Here is a 26178-nt window from a genome sequence, read left to right on the forward strand (position 1 = left end):
AGACTCCTTTCATTGAATGTGCATCGCCGGAAATCCTAAAATAAATCTAGGAATAAGTGCGAGCACCAGGACTTCAAGCCTGATGGTTTAGGAACACCACAATCCCTCTAACCATCCAACTAGAGGTTGGTTCACAATGCACTCCCTTTTTTGCCACCATATGTACCAAGCACCAACACTAATGGAATCCTTGAACCCTAGATTACACAAGTTTGGTAATAAAGCTACTGAGCACATTGATTGCGTAACACACGACAGCTACTCCGCGGACGAGTCGGCACGTCCTGAACCCATGGGCATATGCACTCATTTTTTTAAAATGCATTTTAAACATGTTTTAAAATGTCAAAAAAATAAAAAAAATCCACGCATATATGTTCGCAAATATGTGTGCGCGGCACAAAGTTTTATGAAAAAAGTATTTTTTCCGTTTAGCGTTTTACGACATAATTTTTTTGTCTTTTTTTCACAGGCCACAAAAAATGCACATAAACCATGAAGATTATCCATGCAACCTTTAAAAAAAAAATTTAGAAATGTGTTTTAGGTTCATCGATGCACTTTCCCTCCGCGGACCACGTTTTAGTTCCGGGACAACGAGCCTTCCCAGCGGCACCGCCTGTTCCACGTTCCCATCCAGGCGCTCGCGGACACGGATAGCCACACACGGCATCTCACATCACGTGGTGCGTGGCGAGCATCCCGACGTCTCAACGCCCAACCCAACCCGATGCTTTTTTGCCGCCCGCCACCCGAACCATACCCGGTCCGGATCCAGCTCGATCCCACCAGCTCCGCTCCCTTTTGATTTCCGCCGCCCACCCGTCCCCGCAAAGCCGTGTCCGGTAAGGAACCGGTTGGCGCCAGGCCGGCTCCCCCTCCCCACCGCCTCTGCGCCGGCTACAAAAGGCGCCCAGGTGCGCCCCGCCCACCCCGTGCTCCGGCCTCCTCCCTCCCCCCCTCTCTCTCTCTCTCTCTGGAGCTTTCGTTCTCCGCCCAAGCCGCCGCCTCGCGTCTCCGCGACGGTTTCCTTCCCCTGTGTCCATCATCAACTCTCGATTCCGTCTCGAATCGCGTTTGATCTTGCTATATCCTCGCCGCCTCTGCTTCTGTGCTCGCAGGTGGTTCGGCCCGTCTCGTCCGCCTCCGGGGGAGCGATCGATCGGGATCAGGATCCCGCCGAGCTGTTCGGTTTTGCTTCCGCGTCTGGTTTCGGGCGATCCTCCGTTGGCCGAGATTGGTCCTCGGTTCTGCGTCCGTCGGTGATTTCAGATTTCAATTTAATTGAACGTCTATCGCCCGTACGGCTCTATGTTCCCCGATCACGTCACCAGTTCCGTCGTCATCACTTAATACGAGGTGGATTCCAGGCCCTCCCTCGTGGATTCTTGTTGTACCGCTGATCTAGCTTTTGGTGTATGCGCTCTCATCCTAGATGCGCGAGCGCTAGTTCTGGAGAAATGGTATTGGATATAGATGAAGGGTCAAGGTTTGATTTCTGTTCATGGTTATTTTGATTGATTGGTTATACAGTCCAACGGTTATTCTAATAATATGGTCAAATCTTCTGGGATGATCAAGCTTTCGACCTCTTACCAACCTAGGCTGCAATACACGATCTGCGTGTGGATAATCCTAATTTAGTTTCTTGGTTCAATTTAGCCTGCTGCAGTACAATTCTGATTTGGGTGTTTTGCTGGTTATCCAGAAACTGCGAGCCACTCATCTTCTGGCACACCTGCGTTTGGATGATAGCACTCTCTGTTTAATTTGTTCTTCTCCACAATTCAATTAGCCCCCCAACAACTCTGATTTTGATTTGTTGCTGGCTCCCCAGACTGGAATTACATGTCCTCTTTTGGCTCTATCGGCATGGCATTCCTTCTTATGGGCCTCAACTTTCTGGACCTTTCTTATCGAAACAATTCTGACTCAGCAGACATTAGTTTCCCGTGCGTTACTCATTCTCAGCTCTTGCAGATAGTGTCTTGCAATGGATATAATTGGAACGTGTGGTGTCTACCTGACCATCCCAGTCGAGACTCAGAGACAGGCTTACTTTATTTTCAACTCCTCACCGTTTAATCTAGTTTCCTCCCTAACTGAAACATTTATAGAAAGGTATCTTGCTCGTTGCAGGTCATAGTTCACCAACACAAGGCCACCAACCTGATGCTAAGTCTGCAGTTCTTCTATCTACTCAGCTCCTTAACTTAGATAACAATACTAAGATTTCTTGTTAGGCAATATTTCAGATTCAGATTTAGCTGCAAAGGTGCAAAAATGAAGCTTAAAACTAGTGGCATATCCTAACTTAAATCTCTTATCCTCTTATTTTTATTTAATTCAGCTACATGTTCATGTCTTTGATTTAGGCTTTTTGCTTCTGTCCTCCATGTCGTTGCAGATTTGTTTTGGCCTAAGACAATGCTGGTAGTGAGCCTGAATATGTTAAAATCGTCTTGTTTGCCATTTACTATCTCTTTGTGGTTTTATTATTGGTTATCTGTACTCTTGATCCCTGCGTTAGTCTTCCTGCCCATTGCTATCTGATATATTTATAGGAAGTCTGGGCCTACATGCAAACCTGTTGTTTGTGTGTTGGCTTCCATGGGTTGGTTGCAGGACTGGATCTAGTATGTGGAGATCCCTGGGGTGTTGTATGTCACTGTCGCTCGTGTGGTCTTCTCGTTCTTATCACGAGTTCCGTCATCATCAGCTAATATGAGGTGGATTTGAGGTCCTAGTGGATTCTTATTGTAGCAGCTGATCTCGCTTTTGGTGTGTGTTTGTGCTCCTTTAGCTGCAGCAGAAGCAAGAGGGTAGTGGTTCCGCAGAGATGAGTCAAAGAGTGGATGTTTGGTTTCTTATACAAATGGTTAGATCTTTCCGGAGGACGATGTTTTGGTGTGATCAGTGTTTGGATGATCTCAAATTCTCGATCACTCTGACTTTTAACTTACTCATATTTTACGAAGTACAATAATTTACTCTCCAGAGGTTCTGATTTGGATTACTATTGGTGATCTACAGAAATTTGGATTTGGCTTAGCGACTGGGGGTGACTTGCTGATCTGCTTTGGATGAATCATTACTTCCTCCATTTCATTTATTTCTCTCCATAGCTCACCTTCAGTGTACGACAGTCCTGATTTGCATTTGTTGGTGGTTCTTCAGAAATTGAGGTTATACGGCTTAGCGGGAGCACCTATCGTCTTGGTGATCTACAGTGGATGATCATTACCTACTCAGTTTAATTCTTCTTCTCCAGAGTTCAATTAGTCTCCCAACAATTCTGACTGTGATCTGTTGATGGTTGTCCAGAAATTGGAATTACACGGCCTAGCGGGCGGTCCTATTTTGCCTCAGCGTGGCGGTTCCTTCTTTTTCAACCTTATTGAACTCTCATGACATTAGGTTTTCTCTGCCTTAGTTGGTAATTCTCAGCTCTTGCAGATACTGACATAGGATATATAACTGCAGTTTGGGACTGGTGGTGTTGTCGTCCGTCAACCATAGCTGAACTTCCTATCCGAGCCAGGCTTACTTGTTGCCGCCCATCGTTTGGTCCAAGCTTTAGCTATTTAAGTAACATTTTCCCCTAACTGAAAATTTATAGAAAGGTCTCTTGCTCGTTGCAGGTTGTAGTTGACGAAACTCGAGCCCAACCTGATGATGAATCTGTTTGCAGACCTTTTAAATCTACTAGTATAGCTTCAATTCAGTGCAACTCACATAACCTACAAATTATCTTACCTAGGCAATATTTTATAATACAGATTCATATGCCAAGGTGCATGAACCTAAGGATAATCCGAAGCTTTCTACTAATGGCACATCCTACAACCGGAAAAGACTCTTGCCGTCCTTTTTTTAATTTCATTTAGCTACTTGGCCTTGTCTTTGATATAGGTTTTTGCTCCTGCCCTTCCTGTGGTTGCAGATTTTTTTTAGCCCAGAGCCCCAGACCATGTGGGTAATGACGCGGAGTCTGTTCTAATATTTTGGTTTGCGATCTAGCTCTCCGTTGTTCGATTTGACACCTTTAACTCTTGATCTCTGTGTTCTATTGGTCTTCTGCAAGTGTGGGTTGCAGGATATGATAGTTAGGAGTTCGTGCCCAAATCTTTGCTCTGTCAGGTCAGTGTCTTGTATATGGTCTGTTTGTTTCATTTGTTAGCGCCACCTCCTGAGTTGGCTTGCAGGACTGGATCTGGATCTGGTCTGGACATGAAGCTCCCTATGGTGTATAAGAATATGGTGAAGGGGACTTGAGGCAGGTTAGTTTCCCACGTTTGGTCACATTGGTTTACTGGATCCCTCATCTGTGCTCGGTGACGAAAGATTTAAGTGGCTATACCTTGAGTTCCTCGATTTGTCTTTGTCTGATGGCTCATCAGTACGGCTGTCCCTCAATATGTGGTGAACTGGTTCTCGTTTTAACAGCTGATCTCGCTTGTGGTATGTGTTTGTGCTCCTTGAGATGCAGGATGTTGTTGGGTGATGAATCAAAGGATTGAGGTTTGCTTCATGGTTATTTTGATTGGTTATGGCAAATGGATGGTTATAAGCTGTTATCTTGTGTGCTGAAGTTTTCGTTTTGGATTAAAGCTGTGGATTGGATTAACCATGGGATGGGGATCAGAGAATTCGTGAAGAGTGTGTTTGGATAATCGATCCTCCTCCAGTTAGTTTCTTTGTTTGCACAGTCAAATTTAGCTAATGGACTGTTGTTGGTTCTCCAGCTATTGGACTTGTATGGGGACTTTCCGGAAGGTGCCCTGTGTTTGTTTCACCATGTTACAGGCGGTTTCTTCTGTTGACTTCAATCTTTCCTGATTTTCTTTGAATATTGGACTTTCTATGGTTTTCTCTGCCCTTGGTAACTACGTGTCCTTGCAGATATTGACATGGATGAGAGATAATATAGTTTGCTATCTGGAACTGGTGTTGATTAACTGATCTCTCCCAGCCAAGCAGGCTTATCCTATCCCCTCACTGTTTTGATGCTTTATTTAGCTGTTTATAAGCAGCTTCATCTCCCAAAAGCAAAAATCATGAGAAGGTCTCTTGGTCGTTGCAGGTCCTAATTGACTATTTTGGTCCAACCGATGCGGATTTATCTGTTTGAAGATCTTCTAAACCCTACACCTTTCCAATTCATTGCAATTTGTTCAACATATAAATTATCTTATGGAGACAATTTGAACATTCAGATTGATTTGTTGGATAGATTCGAAGGTTTCTCTGGGGCTTCAGTCTAGATGGGACATCCTACATCCGAAAAAACTCGGTGCTCTCCACAACCGAAAATTATCTTATGCTGAGTTATCTCATGAAGAAACTACTGTTGTCTTGGTTGCCTTTTGCTTGTAGCATTGATCAAGCCATGCTGGTAGCCATTCAAAATATGTTACCTTTTTGGTTTCTGATCCTCTATGTGGTTTACTTTGTTATCTGTACTACCCATCCATGTGTTTCTGTTGGTTTGTTGGCCTGGCCTGGTATGCGCATTTGTTCCTTTAGATAAAAAAGACGGTGGAGATCATACTGAAGGGTAGAGGTTTGGGTGATTCATGGATGTTCTTTAGCTGTTTGGATGATATCTTAAGTTTGGGATTGGAATTGTTGGTCATGCCTGCATGGTTGAGGATTCATAAGCGTCTTGAGGCGTGACTGGACTGTTTAGATATATTCTCCTCTTTGATTTCTCCATGTGAGCAGTTTGGTTTCTGTTCTGAGTATTATTTGGATTTTTTGGTTGTTCTCCAGCATTTGAGCATAGGCTTGCCCGGACTACTTTTTGGCTCAATAATTGGAATGGTGCAGAGCTCTAGGAGATTCTTCGTGATTCGATCTTGTCAAACTTCTCTATGTTAATAACTTCTAACATTCCAAACATTGATCTTTCTTGTCAGTAACTCTTAGTTCTATGCAGATATGACATACAATGAGGATAATTCAAACCAATGTGCATAACTTCACTAAACCAGGCTTATCCCCATCTCCCTTGCTATATTTGTTCACACGTTTTCGATGTTGAACAGCTTTCTCCAAAATGGTTAGGCATCATGGTCTTTTGTTCATTGCAGGTGTACTTGACAATTTTACAGAAGTCTGATGTCATGCTGCGTGAAAATTTGTTTGGAGACCCTCTGACTTCACATTTTTTATTTAGTTAGCTAGAAAACCAATTAGTTGTTAAGTTTGAGTATTCAAACTGATCCGCAGAGGTGAAGAGTTCTAAAAGCTTGTTTGGCAACTTCGTTCTGGATAGAGGAGTCTTCTACAACCACAAACTTATACCTATGCTGCATCCTTGTTTCGACTCATTGTCCAGTTCTAATTATGGTCTGACTTTCCTTGAAGAAACTTCTAAGTATGCCGATTATATTTGGGCTGTTCATTGATCGGCACTTTGGAGGTTTTATTGGAAGATTGTAGAATTGGAAAGTCTAGCAAAACGTCAGTTGGTGTGAGGACTCGGTGAAGCCCGGGAGGTTTTGACTAATGATTAATCCTGATCCTGAAGCATATTACTCCCTCCGTCCGGAAACACTTGTCCTAGAAATGGTTGTATCTAGACTTATTTTAGTTATAGATACATCCATTTTCAACCATTTCTAAGACAAGTATTTCCGGACGGAGGGAGTACTTGATTTGGTATTTGTGGCAGCTTCTTTCAGTGGTAGTTTGGAGTTAGTAGTGTGCACATCTGATTCTTCCAACCGTCCTGAAGCATCTTATTACTTGGTTTCTGTTGTGCCATCCTACTGATTATGACATCTGCTTCAGATTGCATGTGGTTTGGACGGAATATGATCTCAGCTTTTGCTTCGAATCAACAAAATGCTAGAAGTAACGTTGTCCTAACTGGAAGTTCCTTTAGTCTCAAACAAGGGTTCAACAATGGAAATATCAGTTCATACTCAAAGTTTGTATAGCAGATTATCAAATTTTGATTTGGCTATAGATTAATTGGTTGACATACTGTTTACGGAAGTTGGGGTTTTAATATTAGGCTGATTGTATCTATAATTTTATCTCTAGCAGTACATGAGCTCTGAATGCAGTAAAATTCTACATTTTCTTGTCCACACTTGGTTTTCGTTTAACTATTTTCCTGGTGAGTTCTTTAGGATCATCTTATGACACACAATCAATTCTTTATGTGCACAGATTTTTAACTTCAGTGATAAAAGAAAGATCCCATCTAGTTGTTTGCTGGCTCTCACTTGACTTGTAATTGGGTAATGTTGATGTCTTGATATGAAAGAGGCTAAGGAATTATTGCCATATACTAAAAAATATGGAGAGTTGAAGCTTCTGAACTGAAAGCTAACTAATAGTTTTCCCTGAACACTCTACTCTTGATGTCTTAGATTACTTATATGATTCCGGTTTGGTGGTATGGAATTGATTTTCAGAAAATGATGTTCTTCTCATTGGTGCTTCTCCAGTGGGATATCTTCAATTCAATGCATCTTCTCGGTTTGCTGGAGAACTCCTAGTTTTAATTTGACAACTAGCAAAACAGTCTGGCTGATTCCTGCTGATTGTGTACTTTTAACTCAAGTACTAGCTCGTATTCCTGGATTGAAGACAAAAAGCGTTCACAACATAATTTGATCTGGTTTATGGGATCTTCAACCACATATTCTCAAATCTTTAATTACATAATCTCGGTTTTCTGGGAACTCCGTAATTTCAATTTCCTTGGCAACTAGCAAAATTACTAATTAGAAGATTCATGCCAATTGCATACTCTTGACTAGGGATGCAGTGCGGCGTCCCGCATAAGCCCGCAAAAGGTGGAATTAGTTCAATACTAAGCCAAATCGCTACAGAAACTTAGAACTAACCTGATCTGTTTATACTACGCACATTATGCATAGTCCATGCATCCTGGATTTTGAAGACACAAAAGTATCTCCTCTGACCCTATAATAATGGGATAAAACTGTGAATTCTTATTTTCAAGATTGAAGGTTTGAATCACCTCACCCCACTATAGAAATTAGTCACTCTCATTCAGGTTCTGGAATTTATAGCTTTCTTTGTTTGCGACACTATGTCTGTCTTTTGATATTGTGCAATTGTCGTGCAATTTTTTTCTTTTTCCTTTGGTTGATGGTGTGGCTTGTATGCTTAGCTGAAATAATTGGTTGTAGTGTTTGCTAGTTTTTGTGTTTAGTAGTTTTGTAGTTTAACACTGCCTTTGCCGGTCCAAGCCCGGATGAGAAAATGTGGAGGGAACTGCATCATTTGCATTAGAACTGCATCCGAATATTTGATATTGATTAACAGTGAATGAAGTGAGTATAAGCTACAGTCCTTACTGGCCTGATCGTATAGTGTGGTACGTAGCATATGATTCAAGCTTTGAAATGCATCCTTTCTGTGGTCGGTGTTAGAAGTGACTGTCTCGCTGATTCCTTTCTGAAGCTGTACTAGGTCGGTGTTTTTCTTACGATCCCAAAAGGAAAGTGAGTGTATAGATTTGCATGAAGCGCCTCGTGTACAACAACTATCCAGAAATATGTAGTTCAGCTGTTTTGGGTAACTAACTTCCCTAGAGAATGCTATGGTAACCTGCAGTTTGCTGGACGAGAGATACGTAGTAGGGTAATGGATAAGCTTGACCTGCAGTGTAGCAGATGCAAGCAAATGGGGATGGTTCATGAGTTCACTGGTAATTTCAGTTGTACTCCCTCCGTTCCTAAATACTTGTCTTTCTAGGCATTTCAAATGACTATCACATACGGATGTATGTAGACATATTTTAGAGTGTAGATTCACTCATTTTACTCCGTATGTAGTCATTTGTTGAAATGCCTGGAAAGACAAGTATTTAGGAACGGAGGGAGTAGTATACTACTAGGGTGTTGCTGTAGACATGTCTAGTGTTTTAAGTTCATGTTGAAATATCCAAAACATCTTTATCATAATAGCGAACGAAGGGAGTACATTGCTACTTTACTAGCTGTCCAGTCCTTTGGCTTGAGTTGATCGATGTGGTTCTCGTTCTCATGTTCCAAGGAAGTCAGAGATGCAGATATATGGTGGTTCATTTTCAGGGTAGGAATTCAGGTCCGACGAAACTGAAGCTTCAACCACTGCAAGCCTCAACAGGCGACGGCTATCCTACGGTCAGGTGAAAAACCCTCTACAGACAAGCTGCATCCCTTCACCGCTCCTGTGTACTAGACGTTTATGCCTCTGTTCATTTTATTTAGGCACGCCGACAGTAAGTTTCGCGCACTAGATGCTACCACAGTGCAGCTGTATATTTCTTCAGCACAGATGCTTCTTTTAATCTTTGCTGCTAGTAATATACTGTATATTGTTGAACAAACATTGGCCTGCTTGTCGAGTGGGTATTGCTTGTCCACTACTCTAAGCAAGCATGCTGGGCGCTGCTGAGTGGCAATGTCATGCGACTCTGGACTATTTAGCATAAGCAGCCCTTTGGTGGATGCTGCTTGATTGAATGGTTTTCCATGCTTATCATATATACTGTTAATTTCTCGATCTAGTATGCTGAGTATTGTCCCGGGCATGACCAGCGTTGCTTGCTTGTGTGAGCAGTCGGGTGTTTTTTCCTTTCTAATAATCTTTATCTTGACGGTCAAGCGCATTGCCAATCGGGCGGCTGATGAGGCAGCTGATCTTGCGCTGGATCAGCTGGCTGAACATTTTAATACATGGCAAATAATTTTATCAAGCGTTCAAACATTCTTTTATACAGTATATTTCAAAAATGAACAAATATTTTAAAAACCACAATAATATATATTTTTCCTGTTTTCCGGAGCTGGCACATCAATTGCCGAATCGACAAACCTATGTATATCTTTCCCTAATAATATATATAATATAATATATAATAATAATAATAATAATAATAATAATAATAATAATAATAATAATAATAATAAAGCACGGATTGACTTCATGGGTTCATCGTCACAATACACTTCTTCGCATGATTTTACGCTTTCAGTTTAAATTTAAAACATATTCGAGGTGGTACTAAATTTTGTATCTATCTTATTTGCTATCGTCGCCGGCGTCCGCTTGGGCCTGACCACTTCCACGCTAGCACTGCTTTGGCCCATATCAACTTAGCTCTCTATCTCTCCCGTCACGGCTGCAATCCTACGCGGACTAGAAGTCCTAATGCCATACGACCTCAACTCCTCAAGTCCTGCTGCCATACAACATGTTTTCTCTTCTCATATATGTCCCTCCCAACGCCTTCCACAACGACACCCTTGCGGTGCAAGCTGTTGTCCTCGACAACATCGGCCACCTCCTGCCCGAGGTCGTCCCGTCCTCGGTCGGGGCTATGTACCTCCGCTTCGCGACCTGGGAGGACAGACGTGAGGCGCTTCGCCGCTAGCCGTTCATGCACGAGGGCGCGCGGATCGACCTCTTCCCTGAGGAGGAGTACGACCGCGTCACCCCCCGCCTTGACGTGTGTGCGGTGCTGGCCGCCACCGGCTTCCCTGTTGAGTTCCTCACCCCGAACTGCATCCCCGCCATGTTCTCGGGCTTCGGCAAGGTGTTGGAGATCGACCCCCTGGTGCTGTCTGGCCGCGAGTTAGCCACCGTGCGGGCCGTGGTCTTGCTCAAGAACCCGCGCCGCGTCCCCTGTGACGTGTGGCCGCTGGGGGGGCGGTGGGGCACGCGCATTGTCGCGGTGCGTCCCGTGCGCGCCTGGAGCCGCGACGACTCCTTTTCTGCTGACGGGGCCTACCTCCCATTCTTCTCCGAGCCGCCGCCTCCCTTTGCTCACAACGTCGCGGTTCTCCTGGGGCAACCAGTGGGAGCACATGCTGGGGGGCCCACGGGCATGCACGTCATGCACGTCGGCGCCCACGGGGGTGGTCAACGCCTCGCCTGTGTGTTGCGCCTCTTGGGTGCTCCCCCCTGAGCCTCAGCCCGTCGCGGCGAGTCCCTGCGTCCCCTGCTCCTGGTTGGGCCCCGCCTGCCCTGGTCGGCGCGGTCTCCGCCGGGCAGGCCTCGGCGTCTAGCGGTCGCTCCAGCGTCGCGCTGGTGGAGATTGACGAGCCCGGTGACGGTGTGGTGGCGCCGCCGCCCGAACGACGCCGGAGCGCGCGGCGGCTGCGGCTGCCGTGCGCTCGGCGGCTGCGATCCCGTCTGCCCCGGTGCATGCTAGCTCCGATGATTAAGATGTCTCCGTGTTTCACATCGTGTCGCGCGTGTGGCGCCTATCCCCCCGCCCTCTATCGTGTCCTAGGGCTAACTATGCGGGTATCTACAGCGTTTGTGTTGTCCGCCGCTGTGGTGTTAGTTTGTACCCCGTCAAGGGCGTGGTGTCGTCTCTGTTTTCTTCCCTCTCTGTACTTGGTGCTTCTGTCTGTGATGGATAGTGCCTCGTACTCTAAACTCTCGTTCCTGTGTTGGAACGTGCAAGGGCTGGGGGACGCTGACAAGTGTAACGTAGTGAGGAACGCTATCCACACTGTCAACCCCGTCCTCGCTTGTATCCAGGAGAGCAAACTATCTGAGTTGTCTGCCGTTAAGGCTCGCTCGTTCTTGCCTACCCGCCTCGGTTCGTTCGTGGCCAAAGATGCGGATGGTAGCAGAGGCAGGATCGTCACCGCTTGGGACCCCAGCGTCCTGAGTCTGTCCTCGTCCTCGTCCTCCCGTTACACGCTTACTGCCTCCCTTTCTTCCACGCGGTGCGCTCTCTCCTTCAGGATCACTAACGTTTACGCCCCCTCTGATCATGCCTTGACAGCGGACTTTGTTGAGGACCTCCGGTCGGTCTCGTTGGGCATCACCGGCCCCTGGCTGGTGCTTGGGACTTTAATCTCATCCGCTTCCCTCACGAGAAGAATAACAACCGTTTTGATGCTTCTCGTGCGGCTGTGTTCAACTCCCTCATTAACTCTCTTGCTCTGCACGAGCTCGCCCTGTCGGATCGGCTTTTTACATGGACGAGCAAGCGGGATCCCCCACTCTGGCACGTTTGGATCGCGTTTTCTTTGATTCCTCATGGGACGTCGCCTTCCCGGACTCGTGTCTGTCGTCTCGTCCTCGTCCTACCTCGGATCATGTGCCCCTGGTAGTGGAGGCGGCGACGAGAATTCCTTCCTCCTCGCGCTTTTTCTTTGAGAACGCTTGGCTCCGCGACCCACAATTTCTCCCCTCTACCCTCCCCTCCTGGTCGAGCACGGGGGCCGGTCGGTGCGCAGTGGGCTGCCTGGCAGCTCGCAAGAAAAGGTTTCGGGCTGCGGCCAAGGTTTGAAAAAGGCTCCACAAATTCATTCCTACTTTTGATAATAATTGCAAATTCGTGATTGACCTGCTTGACTTCTGGGAGGAGTGCCGTCCCCTGTCCTTGGATGAAAAACAGCTCAGGGAGGATGCGCGCGCGGCTTTGGCGGCCTCGATCAGGCGGCAGAGCGCGTACTGGAAGCAGCGCGGGAAATGCCGTGCTGTCTGTGAGGGGGACGAGAACACCGGCTTCTTCCATGCGAGCGCCTCCCACCGCCGCCGCGCCAACATGGTCCGTGTCCTCGACGTCGACGGCGCGATGGTGATGGACCATGCGGGGAAGGCGGCGGCCCTGCTCACTTTCTACTCTGAGCTGTTGGGCAGGGCTCGCCCCTCCGTGTGGCGCTTCGACCTTGAGGCTCTCTACCGCGACGCGCCGAGGGTGGATGCGGCGGCCTTGGTCGCGCCGTTCTCGTCCAGCGAGATCAAGGAGGCGGCGAACCTCCTCGACCGGACTAGCGCGCCCGGACCGGACGGCCTTGGCCCCGCGTTCTACCAGGCCGCTTGGAGTGCAGTCGCGGGCAACTTGCAGCGGCTTTTCGACGCGGTCCATGATGGCACCGCGGACCTCGGCGCCATCAACCGCGCGTACATTGCCCTGCTGCCCAAAGGTGGGGGCGTGCCGACGCCGGGCGCTTTCCGCCCTGTCTCCCTTCAGAACGGGGACGTAAAAATCCTCTGTCGTGGCCTCACCTCGAGGTTGCAGAAGCAGATCGGGGGCATCATCGACGTCGACCAGTCTGGGTTCTTGGCGGGAAGGAGCATCTCCGAGAACTTCGTGTATGCCGCCGAGGTGGTCCAGTGCTGCCACAAACGGGGGGCGCCTGCCCTCGTGTTCAAGCTGGACTTCGCCAAGGCGTTCGACTCGGTCGACTGGGGGGCGCTACGCCGGATCCTCATGGCGCGCGGCTTTCCCGACCGGTGGTGCGCCTGGATGGACCTGATCTTCGAGTCCTCGCGGTCGGCGGTGCTGCTGAACGGCGTGCCCGGGCGGTGGTTCACGGTGTGCCGGGGGCTGCGGCAAGGTGACCCATGCTCGCCCTACCTCTTCCTCATCGTCGCCGATGTGCTGCAGAAGATGATCAGGCAAGATGGGGGGCTGTTCCACCCTCTCGTTGATGGCGAGCCCCCCTGGTGCTGCAATATGCCGATGATACGCTTGTCATCCTTCGCGCGGACACCGGCGCCGCTGCCCGCCTCCGCCGTATCCTCGACGACTTTGCGGCGGCGACGGGGCTGGACATCAACTTCGTCAAAAGTACTCTGGTCCCCATGCACGTACCCGAGGAGGTGCTGGTGGAGACCGTTGGCGTCCTTGGCTGCGCCGTTCAAGGGTTCCCGCAAGCCTACCTTTGGCTCCCGTTGTCGTGGGAAAAGCTCTGCTTCGCTGACTTCCTACCCATGATCGCGAAGGTTGACAAGTACCTGGCTGGATGGAGAGCTTGTCTTCTCTCCCCGGCGGGGCGTTTGGTCCTGATCAACGCTGTTCTCGACGCCCTCCCCACTTACGCCATGGCGGCAATGATGCTCCCGCCGGCGGTGATCAAGGAGCTCGACTCACTCCGTCGGGCCTTCCTCTGGAATGCGGCCGAACGCGCCTCTGGAGCACAATGCCTGGTGGCTTGGGAGCGCGTTTGCAGGACCAAGGCGGAGGGTGGGCTGGGCGTCCGAGACCTCGCCACGCAGAATCGCTGTCTACTGCTCAAGATGCTGCACCGGCTCCATACAGCCTCCTCGTCCTCGAGATGGGCCCTGTGGGTGTGGGCGGAGCTCGACGGCCGCTCCCTTCTCTCGTCAACGGCAAGCAGGAGCGCGGGGGAGCACAGCAAGGCGCTGGCGCGGCTGCTCCCGCTGTACCGCGGGATCACCAGGGTGACGGTGCGCGATGGGAGGCGGACGTCCTTCTGGCTCGACTCCTGGCTCCCGTGTGGGCCTCTCGCGGTGGCTCTTCCGGTGCTGCACTCACACACGACGGTGAAGGAGGCCACGGTGTGGCATGTGCGTGCGCGCGGCCTGGACAGTGTGCTGGTGCCCAGGCTTACCTCTGACGGCGCCGTGGAGCGGGCTACCCTTCTGGCCCTGATCGGCGATAATGCTACGGGCCCCGGCGACGACGAGCGCAGACCGATGTTGTGCTCGGACGCGCATGGGAGCCTCGTAACGGCGGCCGTCTACGCCCTGGAGAGATTCGGCGGCGTGCATGCGTCGTTCGCGGCGTTCCTCTGGGGGTGCGCTGCTCCCTCCCGCGTTCGCTTCTTCGGGTGGCTCCTGGTCCAACGACGGGTCAACACAAGAGACGTCCTGTTGCAGAAGACCATCGTCACGACGGAGGGGGCTGCTTGTCCTGTCTGTTCGTGCGAGCTGGAGACGGCGGATCACATGGTGTTTGAGTGCCCTTTCGCCCGATCATTCTGGCGGGCTGTGGGGGTCGACGTGGTCGACAAAGGCTATCAGGTGGGCGCGCTCCAGGATCTTGACGTCCGGGGGGGTGGTCGGAGATACTGCTTGCGCTACCTTCGCTCTTCTGTGCTGCTGGCAGCTATGGAAGCACAGGAATGCTGTGGTCTTCCGTGGGGCGGTGCCCTCCCTCGCCCGTCTTCTCGCATGCTGTAGGGAAGACTCGGCCCTGTGGCAAGGACGCCTGAAAGTAGCTGAACGGTCGTGCGTCGACAGATGGCTGCAGGTGTTCTCGTATTAATCCTCCGCCCCCCCCCCCCCCCCCCCCCCTCTCTCCCTCCCATGTAAAACTTCCTGTCTCCCCCCGAGGGTGTGAATCAAATAGAAAAAGAAAATTCAGGTGGAGGGCTTTGCCCTCCCCCGATGACCTTAAAAAAAATGTCCCTCTACGGCCGAGATTCAATGAAAAGAGGAAGGACGAGATGCTTGGTACCGTGGTCCCCGGCGGACCAGTAGCGGCCAGGGCCAGCACAACAACAACACCAGTAGCTGAACTGCGCTCAGAAATCATAAAGGTCAACATCGAAGCACGGGACTCGGCGCCTGCATCCATGGTTGCGCGCAGTGCATCATCCCCTTCGTGTGTGTCGCTGACATTGAATCTCCATCACCACGCAACATACATGTCGTCTAGCACAAAATCATTTCCAAATCACGTATCATTGCGTGTATGCGCTGCTGGCTCAGCAAAATCTCATAGCACAGCAATCGCGAAGTCAAATTGGAGCTTGGTCGAAGTTGAGGCCGGCCGGCGGCGTGCGTGAGAAGACGACCTTCGACTTGCGACATCTCGCCGCACGTGGCACTCCAATCCGCTCAGTAGGACTGTCCCAAAGGCAGAGGCAGCCCACAAAGCGGAGCACTGATTGCACTGATTTCCTTATCCTCTGATCTAGTTTAGGAAACCACTTTCAAAAAAAATAAAATAATAAGCGGAGCGGAGCACACGGGCAGACAGCGGCCGTCGATCCTGTCGACGTTCCTCTCGACGCGGCCTTTCATGGTGTACGGACGGTTCCGACCAACGAAACTTTCAGGCACCTCCCCCAGCATCTCCGCTGTCGCCTCGCGCTACTGTGCTCCAAGATCCCGCCGCCTCTCCCTGGCACCTTCGTGCGCGGCATGCCGTCTGCTCTCCCCCGAGGCGCTCGCCACTTGCCAGCTCCAGACCTCTGTCTTGTTCCATCCACTGTGGCTCACGACCTGATACGGAAACGACCGAAACGACGCTTGCCGGCTCCGTGCAGGCCATACTCGCGGGCAGCCTCTAGCGAACACAAGCTCCTCTGTTTTGTTTCCTCTCATGCGGCTGTAGACACACTCTGGCGCAGTGCAAGCTCTACCGCCTCCCGTGGCTGAGGAGAGCAAGGACAGAACAAGCAGCAGGAGATCGAGGGAGGAGAGATACTCAGTTGATTTTGCCTCTGGAGAATGATTGGAAGAAGAAAAGGTAGGGAATTTTGTTGGTGGAACTCCGATGAAGAAACAAGAAGCATGAAGATTTTTCTAGCACCTTTCATGAGAGCGGTTTGGGAAAATAGAGAAGGAGAGAGAAGATGCAGTTTTCATGTGCACGGAAAGCATGGGGAATTTTGATGTCATGCATTCTCTAATAAACTGAACACGAAAACCGAAAACAAGTATAGCAGAATGTATTTTTTTTAATAGTATAAAGCAGAATGCAATTAACTCTGTATATATATATGCACTGACAACTGCACCATGTTAAGAATTTTTCTGACGTGACTGTTATTGTAGTTTCCAACAACCTCTTTGAGAAAGATATATACTAATGTTGGCGAGAACTCACCAGCCGTAATTGAACTTAACTTAATTTCATCGACACTATGAATTGTATTTACTTATATCCCAGGATTGATTTGAAAGTATTTTCTAAAAAAATAATCAATTTGAAAAGGCTATTTCATCCGTCTCATAATATAAGATGTTATTACGATCAATTTGAATATCTTTCGCAAAAAAATTAATTGAAGTACCAACCAACATTTTTTTTCCTTTTTTTTACACGGAGCTACCAACCAACATTGTTAAATTTGGCATGCCAATATTAGAGGATCTTTGGCTGAATATATGACATGAGTTAGCATGCCACTATTTTTTTACGGAAATCGCTGCTACTCTTAATTCAAGGAATGTTACACTCCGAGGCCACCACTAAGCTCACAAACTCTCGGGTGGAACTCGGAACGAAGTCTTACAAATTTTATTCAAGTAGCAATCCCTAGCAAACACATGCGCGACCTATTCGCATACCATCGCACCCAATTAACACCAACCTCCTCAAAACCACAAAGGAGGTCTTTACATGCTCCACAACATGGCCATTTGTAAATCCTTGACGACGCTATTGATCTTCTGGACCATTTTCAAAGTTTATAAATTGTAGTGGTGTTTTTCGGACTCGCAAGAATTCGAGCGGCATTTATCCAATTAACCCTTCTTTCTTTCACAGGTATGTGCGGAACGATATACACAAGTCAAATATTTACTGAAGCTTTTGGGCCGTCTTCAGCTGATAATGGCCCACATTTTCATCACTATGAGGACAAACATAAGTCAATAGTTAGTCTTAGTGCGACATTTAATGCTAGAATTCTCAGGTTAACAACATGAAAAAGATAATTTACTTGATTTTGTGTACTATTGGACTGAGGCATATGATATATTTTGTTCTCCCGTTGCAATCGCACGGGCATGTTTGCTAGTGTATACAAAAGAGCGCTTTTGGGGTCGGCCCATGGTGGTAACCATTGATTGATTGGATATATGCCTAGATTGATGCTAATTGTGGCATGCTCATTGCCTCAAAATGTTGTGCCGATTAATCGCATGGAGGAGAGCCCGAGGTTTCTTTTTTTCCGTCATTTTAGTACTGGGTTTGTCTTCAGTTTTTTCTTTTCCTTTCCTTTTTTCAAAAAAATATTCAAAAAATGTATATGTTCATAATTTTCTAAAAAATGTTAGCAAAATTTAAAATTTTACGTTTTTATAAAAAGGTCACAGTTTTTAAAAATATACTCCCTCCGTCCGAAAATACTCGTCGGAGGAATGGATGTATCTAGATGTATTTTAGTTCTAGATACATTCATTTTTATGCATTTCTCCGACAAGTATTTCCTGACGGAGGGAGTACATGACTTTAAAATGTCACTGACCAAAGTTGGGGGCATATCGGCTACCTGTCGTCCACAGCCCGGAGCGTTGCTTCAGTCAGTCAGTGAGTTTCATGTCGTTTTCAGCAATCGAAATCAGCATTTTGTACGACCAAAGAACCATCAAGAGTTCAAGACTGTTTATACACAGGTGCATTACAATCTGTTTGGGCTCCTGCACAAATGCATGCTACTACTCAATCCTCAGAACAAGCTATCATTATTTTCAACCTAAAAGCAACTTAGAACTACACAGTGCCTGGGCGAGCTTGAACGAAGGGAAACAAAATCGTTACAGCAGAAACAGCAAGAAATTGAGTGGTGAACATGCGAAAAAGCGGAACGGGGTGCTATCAAATTGCTACACCTAATTATTTTATATACATCTACTAGTAGTAACACCGTTCAGGTTTTAAGCGGGGAGAAAACACAACCTGCAAGTGGCACATTATCACACAACAAGATCAACAATGATAAAGCAGCGTCTCTTACTAGTTCGACAACATATATACATAACGACGGTGTAGGCCAAAAATAACACTGGAGTTATTAAAGCCATAACCGATCACATAATTGCACTGCAGTAGCCATTGATAGCTAAATCGATGTTTTGTCTGTAATGGGTAAAATCTTGATCCAGGTACTCCACGAAACCAATATCTCTGACAGGGTCGAAGCACCTGTAGTCGGCATCACTTGTACTGGGGCAATCCAGGTCTTTGACTGTTCCATCCAAGGTGTAGTACTGCCAACCAGAGAAGTTCTCAGAATCATCCGGGTGGTCAATTTGGAAGTTTCCGGTAAGACATTCATGGCATCTACCTGCATTTTTGCAGATGGAGAGGGTCAGAAAGATGATTCACTAAAGGAATATGAAAAGGCAAAAGCATGCCAACATATCAAGAGTATGTCTGCTAGGCCAGAGGCATCTGATCTGGAAGACGTTTTCAGTTTAGCTATCATGCACAGACAAACCCCCGACAAACTAGTGAATGAAGTTATAAGATTCTTGTCTTTCAAAAAAATATTGTAAGACTTAGTTTCGTTTCAAATATACTACTACCAAAGAACCAACCATGAGATGATCAGCTGTCATGAGTAGCACCAAATAATTTCAGTACTGAAAAGACAAAACTGATTGGAGGCCAAGAGCATACCAGCTTCACTGGGTGATGGCTCTACTGTACAGCACAAGGTGATGTTCTCTTCAGAATAGTCGGAGCCAGACAGACGAAGTGTTTCAGCAAATAAAAACACAGGCGTTTCTTTAGCACAAGAAGGATCCTTTGACCACGCCATGAAACTGGTATGGAAACCTTCGTTCATACCGCACACATCCTAAAGGTTACAAATGCCATAGACGATATGAAGCTGATAATGTGTGCTGCAGTTTGCTGGGCATACTTGCGCAACGCTGCATCCGCTAATTCAATCCATCCTCGGTTCCATCTCATGAGAAGATTCCTTTTTCTGGTGATGAGTTTAAAGGCCGCCGTGAACGGCTTTTCAAGAGGAGGATGTGGCACCTCATCTGGTAGTGGGGAAGGTAGCAACATAGTGGAGAGGCGCAGAATGTCGGCTGAGGAAAGCCTGCCCTTGTTGTTGAGCAGCAAGCAGATGACGCGCCGCCTTGTCAGCCGCTTGAAGGGCGGCTTCCAGCTCCGATGCCGTCAGACAGAACCACGTGCGAAGGCAACAGCAGCACGGAGGTTGGCGCGGGAGAGACTGAGGTGCCAAGGCATCGTCGTCATCGGAGAGGCCAGGACAGAGATGGCGAAGTGAGGCAACCCCATCAAGCGAGCGCTGAACTAGGCGGCGTATGGTCGCTGGAGCGCATGGGAAAAGTGTCCGAATACCAGACGGAATTGACGATGATGTTGTGGACAGGGTGTAGAGGGTCCTAGCAGAGACCGGCTATGAGCAGGCCATGCGCTAGGGTACTGTTGAGCTCGAGGTAGTGGTCGCGGATCTAGCCAATCAGGCGCCGCGGTTCCTCTTTGGGTTACCAAGATTTCTCCATATAGAACTCATCCCGCAGTTCACCAAATCCATAGATGATATGAAGCAGGTAATGTTCCGCAGTTTGCTGGGCATACTTGCGCAACGCTGCGTCCGCTATTTCAACCCATCTAGTATACCATCTTGTGAGGTGACTCCTTTTTCTAGCGATAAGTTTAAAGGCTGTCGTGGACTGCTCTTCAAGAGGAGGGTGTGGCAGTTCATCTGGTAGTGGGGAAGGCAGCAACATGGTGGAGAGGCGCAGAATGTCAGCCGAGGAAAGCCTGAATTTGCTGTTTAGCAGCGAGACAACATCACGTTCCACAGAAAGTACAACGGACGAGGCGAAGAGCGCAAGTGCCGCGGTGTTTCGGATGCCGCGCCGCCTTGGCAGCCGCTTCGAAGGCGGCTTCCAGCTCCGAGGCCGTCGGACGGAACGAGGAAGGCGCGGCACCGCGTGCGGAGGCAACAGCGGCTCGGAGGTCGGCGCGGGAGAGGCTGAGGTGCCAGAGGGCGTCGTCGTCATCGGAGAGGCCTGGGCAGAGATGGCGAAGTGAGGCGACCAGTCCATCAAGCGAGCGCTGAACCAGGCGGCTTAGGGTATCGCTGCTGACGACGGCGGCATCGATCCGGTCGCCGGGGCGCATGGGGAAAGCGGCGGAGTGCCAGACGGAGTTGACGATGATGTTGTGGACGGGGTGCAGAGGGCCGTAGCAGTGACCGGCGACGAGGAGGCCGCGCGCTAGGGTGGTGGCGAGCTCGGTGGTGGGCAGGCGGGAGATGGCGTCGAGGTAGTAGCCGCGGATCTGGCTAATCAGGCTCCGCCGCAGTTCCTCTTTGGGTGAGAGAGGGATTTTGCGCTGGACGACGCAGTTCCTCTCGCCAGCAGTTACAACCTCCCCGTCGACCTCGACCTCTGGCACCCTCGCCGCCCCGGCCTCCGCCTCCGACATCGACCTAGCCTTGGCTCGCTGACGGCGGATGCGGTTACGCTGGCCGGCCATGTGAGCGGATCCCTCTTCTGATTCCGGCGGAACGAGGTAGGGTTTCAGGCGCTGTTTGGGACCTGAGAGAGCGAGAGCGGAGCCTCGGGAGGGGAATAGTACCAAACACAATCGGACCAGACTTGCTGATTTAAATTTTAAGAGAAAATAACAAATCGAACCTCCTTCGTTTCAAAATATAAGACGTTTATCGCCTACCAAAACGTCCTATACTTTGAAACGGAAGTAGCAGAATATTCCCCGCGCGTACTCGTGTGACTAGCCTTGTCCGCGTCGGAAGCGTTTTTCTCACCTCGTCCGCGCAAATTCCGCGCACTCCTTTCCATTCATCGATTCACCATCCCACCTCATCAGTTGCCTCTCTCTCCTCCTGCTTGTCACGAGTCAGGCCAACTCCAACGGACCGACGCATTTCGTCCGCAAGAGTTTACCTATTTGATGTTAAATCACAGCAGGAATATATTTTCCATCACATCCAGTTCTCTCTCTCTCTCTCCCCAATCAAACGTGAGGAGTGGGTGAGGTTTGCGGTCCTGTTATAAAATGATCATCTTTCTAATGAGGCCAACACAGTTCCTTTGAAAGTTCGAGCCGTGCGTGTAGTTCTCCACGAGTTCGTTGTATTTAGCTTTGCATCAATGGACAACGGGTCATGGATATTTGGAAAGTCAAGGTTCCAACAAAGATCAAAATTTCTTATGGGAGCTTGTGCGTGACCGTCTCCCTTTCGGGAGTGCATTTCTAAAAGAAGCATGGGTGGGGATGGCTTGTGTCCCCTTTGCGGGACTATCGAAGATAGCAATCATTTTTTCTTTCTCCTGCATCATGGCTCGGTATTTATGGGGATGCATTCAGATATTACTAAGTGTAGCTGGACACCATCTTTCTTTGCCCATTTTCATAATTTAAGCTCTCGTAGCTCGTGCCTTCCGCGTAGGATCGCTTTTGCTGCCATGGCTTATTTTCATTGGCAAATTTATAACAAAGCTCTTATTGAAGGAGTGTTTTGAAAGTGCGTTATATCGACTAGAGGGGGGTGAATAGGCAATTTTTACAAATTCGTCACTGAGGAAATTCGAAGTGAGGAATTTCCTAAGCAACGAACTACTAGCAACGGAATAAGTAATCAGGTACATGCATAACAAAGCAGTAGCATAGTCATCATGATGAAATGAAACATATAGAGTACATGTAGCGTGAAAAATAGGATAAGCAGGCTGAAAACAAAGTGACTGAAGAATTAGGATTGAGGAAATTGAGAATGTCTTCAGTCAAAATCTTCAAAGAGTAACGATCAAGTTCATCAACACATGAATGAGGAAATTAAAGGGTTGAGGAAATAGAACCAGTAGCTTGGTGAAGACGATGATTTGGTAGACCAGTTCCAACTGATGTGACAGTTGTACGTCTGGTTGGAGCGGCTAGGTATTTAAACCTAAGGACACACAGTCTTCACCGTATTCTCCTTGAGCTAAGGTCACACAGACCTCGCCCAATCACTCGTGGTAAGTCTTCAGGTGACTTCCTAACCTTCACAGACTCGGTCACTCGGCGATCCACAATTCCTCTTGGACGCTCTAGACCATGACGCCTAACCGTCTGGAGGATGCACAGTCCTTAAAGATAACAAGCGTCGGTTCCACACATGAACAATCTCTTCAGTGATGCTCAATCACTTTGGGTTTTAGGTGTTGGGGTTTTGGGTTTTTCCTCACTGATGATTTTCGCTCAAAGTCCTCGGAGGATGGGATGCTCTCAATGACAAGTGTCAGTTTCTCTCGGAGCAGCCAACCATCTAGTGGTCGTAGGGGGTGGCTATTTATAGCCTAGAAGCAGCCTGACATGATAAGACATAAATGCCCTTCAATGATATGACCGTTAGGTGGATAGGATATTTTGGGCAGCTGGCGCATAGCACAGCAACGGTCAGAAATTTGAGCTCTCAAATTCCTCAGGGCTATCATGTTCCTCACCTGTAGGCAATCCGCACTAGCGAATTCCTAACTCCTCAGTCAGAACAAATTCCTCAGAGAACAGAAGATCTTCGTCTCTCTCACTGAAGAAATTAACTGAACTGTATGACATTTCCAATGGCTTCACTCGAAAGGATTGGGTAGGTGTAGGATATTGAGATGGGCATCACTTGGAAAGTGTTTCCTTAGTTTTACCTCGACCCCCTTTAACAGTACGGTGTTTCCTATGACTCAAGAAAGAGAAAATGAAACTACGAAAACAAAAGTCTTCACGCTTCATAGTCCTTCCATTAATACGGAAGTCTTCAAGAAAACCAAAGTCTTCAACTGAAGACATTCATTTTTAGGGGCCGACTTTCATCGTAAATATCAAACTCCTCATAGACTTATAAAACCTGTGTACACCACTACTACAAAAACAGCTATAGCCAATATGGACACTAATGGCGCACTGTGCATGTGGTGCACCATTAATGTGTAAATACTAATGGCGCACCACATGCACGGTGCGCCATTAGTAAAAAAAATTATTTTTTTATTTTTTCAAAACTAGTAATGGCGCACCAGGGGATAGTGCGCCATTACTAGTTAAACTAGTAATGGTGCACCACACCCACAGTGTGCCATTAGTAATTATGTTTCAAATTTTTTTATTTTATTTTTTAAACTACTAATGGCGCACCGTGGGAGTGGTGCGCCACCACTCCCACGGTGCGCCATTAGTAATTTGGCCCAAACATTCCCCCGAATGCACCCCCCCCCCCGTCGACCGCCTTTTCAGTTTCAAAAAAAAATGATAGAAATGTCAAAAAAATAAAAAAATAAGATTCCCATGTGATATGTGGTCTAGTTGTTAGCAAAATTAACAAACATGAATTTTCGACTTTTTTTGCAAAATCTCTCGAGAATTTGTAAAATGGGCATAACTTTTGCATACGAACTCGGATGAAAAAGTTTTTTATATGAAAAATCATCTACTCGAAAAGATACATCCGAATTTAAGGGGGGAACCTTGTTAAACATTTTCAAAATCCTCAAAAACCTAACAGAAAAAAAGATACGGGGCTTTTAAGATCTGGAGAGGCAAAAAAATTAAAAAAAAATTCAAACTTACTAATGGCGCACCTGCCAATGGTGCGCCTTTACTATCTTCCCGCCTTCAAAATTCAAAATAAATCAAAAATAAAATAAAAAAAGTTAGTAATGGCGCACCTGCCCACGGTGCGCCATTACTATGCTGTATATATGGCTGGGCGTGGTCCTCTCCTCCTTACCTCTTCATTCTTCTCCTCCACTCCACCTCTCCTCCACTCCATCTCCTCCTCTCCTCCACTCCATATCGCCTTCTCTCCTCCACCATACTACCCTCCTCCTCTCCGGCGACCTCCTCCTCCCTCCTCTCCTCCCCTCCCCTCACGGTTTCTCCTCCCTCCTCTCCGGTGAGCTCCTCCTCCCTCCTCTCCGGTGAGCTCCTCCCTCCCTCCGCTCCGGTGAGCTCCTCCTCCCTCCTCTCCGGTGAGCTCCTCCTCCCTCCTCTCCTCCCCTCCCCTCATGGTTTCTCCTTCCTCCTCTCCGATGCTCCGGTGAACTCCTCTCCGGCGACCTCCTCCTCCTCTCCGGCGATGTAGGCGAGCGCCTCTCCAGTGACCTCGGCCCTCCTCTCCGGCAAAAGAACACGGCAAAAGAACGTACAAGATCCAAAAACGAGAACAAAATTTGAAAAAAACGAGCAAAAAAGGGCAAAAAAATTGCGATCCAGATCCAAATTCAAAATTCAAAAATAGCAATGGCGCACGGTGGGGGTTAGACGGTGCGCCACTACTATTTTCCCGCCTTCAAAATTCAAAAATACTAATGGCGCACCGTGGCCTATACTAATGGCGCACCACTGGTGCGCCATTAGTAAAAAATACTAGTGGCGTGGTACTAGTGGCGCACCAGTAGTGCGCCATTAGTAGGCAAAACTGGTGCGCCACTAGTAGGCCTTTTCCTAGTAGTGCACTCACAAACACATTAGTCCCTTAACCTATAAGTCTTCAATACACCAAAATCACTAAGGGGCACTAGATGCACTTACAATCTCCCCCTTTTTGGTGATTGATGACAAATAGGTTAAGTTTTCAACGGGGATAATCATATGAAGTGTAAATACTAATATTGAGGAATTTGATTGCAAGATATAGAAGAACTCCCCCTGAAGATGTGCATATTTGAGGAATTTGCTTTGAATAGCAAATGCACATTGTAGAGTAATATCATGGAGATCTCCCCCTATATCTTGTATTTCATACACGCATTTGACATATAATATGAGGAATTTGAAATGCATGATGAAATATGGTGACTGACGAAATTCAGCATGCACGCATTAAGGTACTTGGGGAAATAAGCATGCGGAAAGCGGTTCAAAAGAGTGAGTGCACCATAGGATTTAAGTTTACAACTCATCAGAGCAAACATCTCAGAAGAGCAAGAGTTGTAACTTAACAAAAAAACGCCCATATATAAGACCCGCTTGAAGACTAACTCAAATCGCCCATATATAAGGCTCACTTGAAGACTAAATCAAATTTCTCCCCCTTTGTCATCGAATGGCCAAAAGGGACGAAAAATGAGGACTAACGCCCCTGAAGAATATCATCATAATGTCGATGGAGGAGCGCCAGCGTTGTTGGGGTCGTCCGTTGAGGTAGGGCCTGCCGCAGTGTCGTTCACGTCTTCAACTTCATCCGTATCGCGTGATGAAGAATATGAACTTGTAACTAGTTGAGGAACTTTGACCTTCTTGAATTTCTTCGAAGGAGTCTGAGACCAGTCAAAGTCCTGTTGAAATTCCATCTTCTTGAGATCTTCAGCACTGTAAAGATGAGGCAGAATAGCCTAAGTGCGGTTGAAGACTTCATGCCGGTAGTAATGATTCTTCTTCACAGAGTTTTGCGTGACAGTCATGTTCTGAAGAATTGAGCCAAATTGACGCTTGACCCACTTCTAATTACGATCGACCTTCTAATGTAGACTTAGAAGAAGCTCACGACCAGTCATCACTCGTGGTGCAGTGGCTTGAGGAACTGGCTTTGAAGCTTTCGCGGCAGAGTCTTGGGTTGTAGAGTCATCATTGGTGGAATGCGATGCAGCTTTGCGAAATTGACCATCCAATGGACGAGTGCCTTCATCAATAACAGCAGCTTTGCCTTTCTCATCAGCCGAGGAAATGGTCCGCTTGAGGACTTCAATAGCAGGCAAATAGGTGAGATGATTCTGAAAATC

General features: G+C 47.8%; 1 protein-coding gene and 1 long non-coding RNA gene across 2 annotated transcripts; one reads left to right on the forward strand and one right to left on the reverse strand.

Annotated features, from left to right (window-relative positions):
• Positions 1-864: 864 nt before the first annotated feature.
• On the forward strand, positions 865-9491 carry LOC123079918 (uncharacterized). Its single transcript, XR_006438150.1, has 2 exons — positions 865-9154; positions 9237-9491. It is a non-coding gene; the product is annotated as an uncharacterized lncRNA (long non-coding RNA).
• Positions 9492-18501: 9010 nt separating this feature from the next.
• LOC123075051 (uncharacterized) lies at positions 18502-20235 on the reverse strand. The gene is made up of 2 exons (XM_044497738.1): positions 19094-20235; positions 18502-18758 (listed from the first exon to the last, which is right to left on the reverse strand). Exons 1-2 carry the CDS (start codon positions 19260-19262, stop codon positions 18502-18504), a joined length of 426 nt encoding a protein of 141 aa, XP_044353673.1. The 5' UTR covers positions 19263-20235.
• Between the last annotated feature and the right edge of the window lie 5943 nt (positions 20236-26178).

Source organism: Triticum aestivum, chromosome 3D, assembly GCF_018294505.1.
Source record: "Triticum aestivum cultivar Chinese Spring chromosome 3D, IWGSC CS RefSeq v2.1, whole genome shotgun sequence".
NCBI lineage: Eukaryota > Viridiplantae > Streptophyta > Magnoliopsida > Poales > Poaceae > Triticum > Triticum aestivum.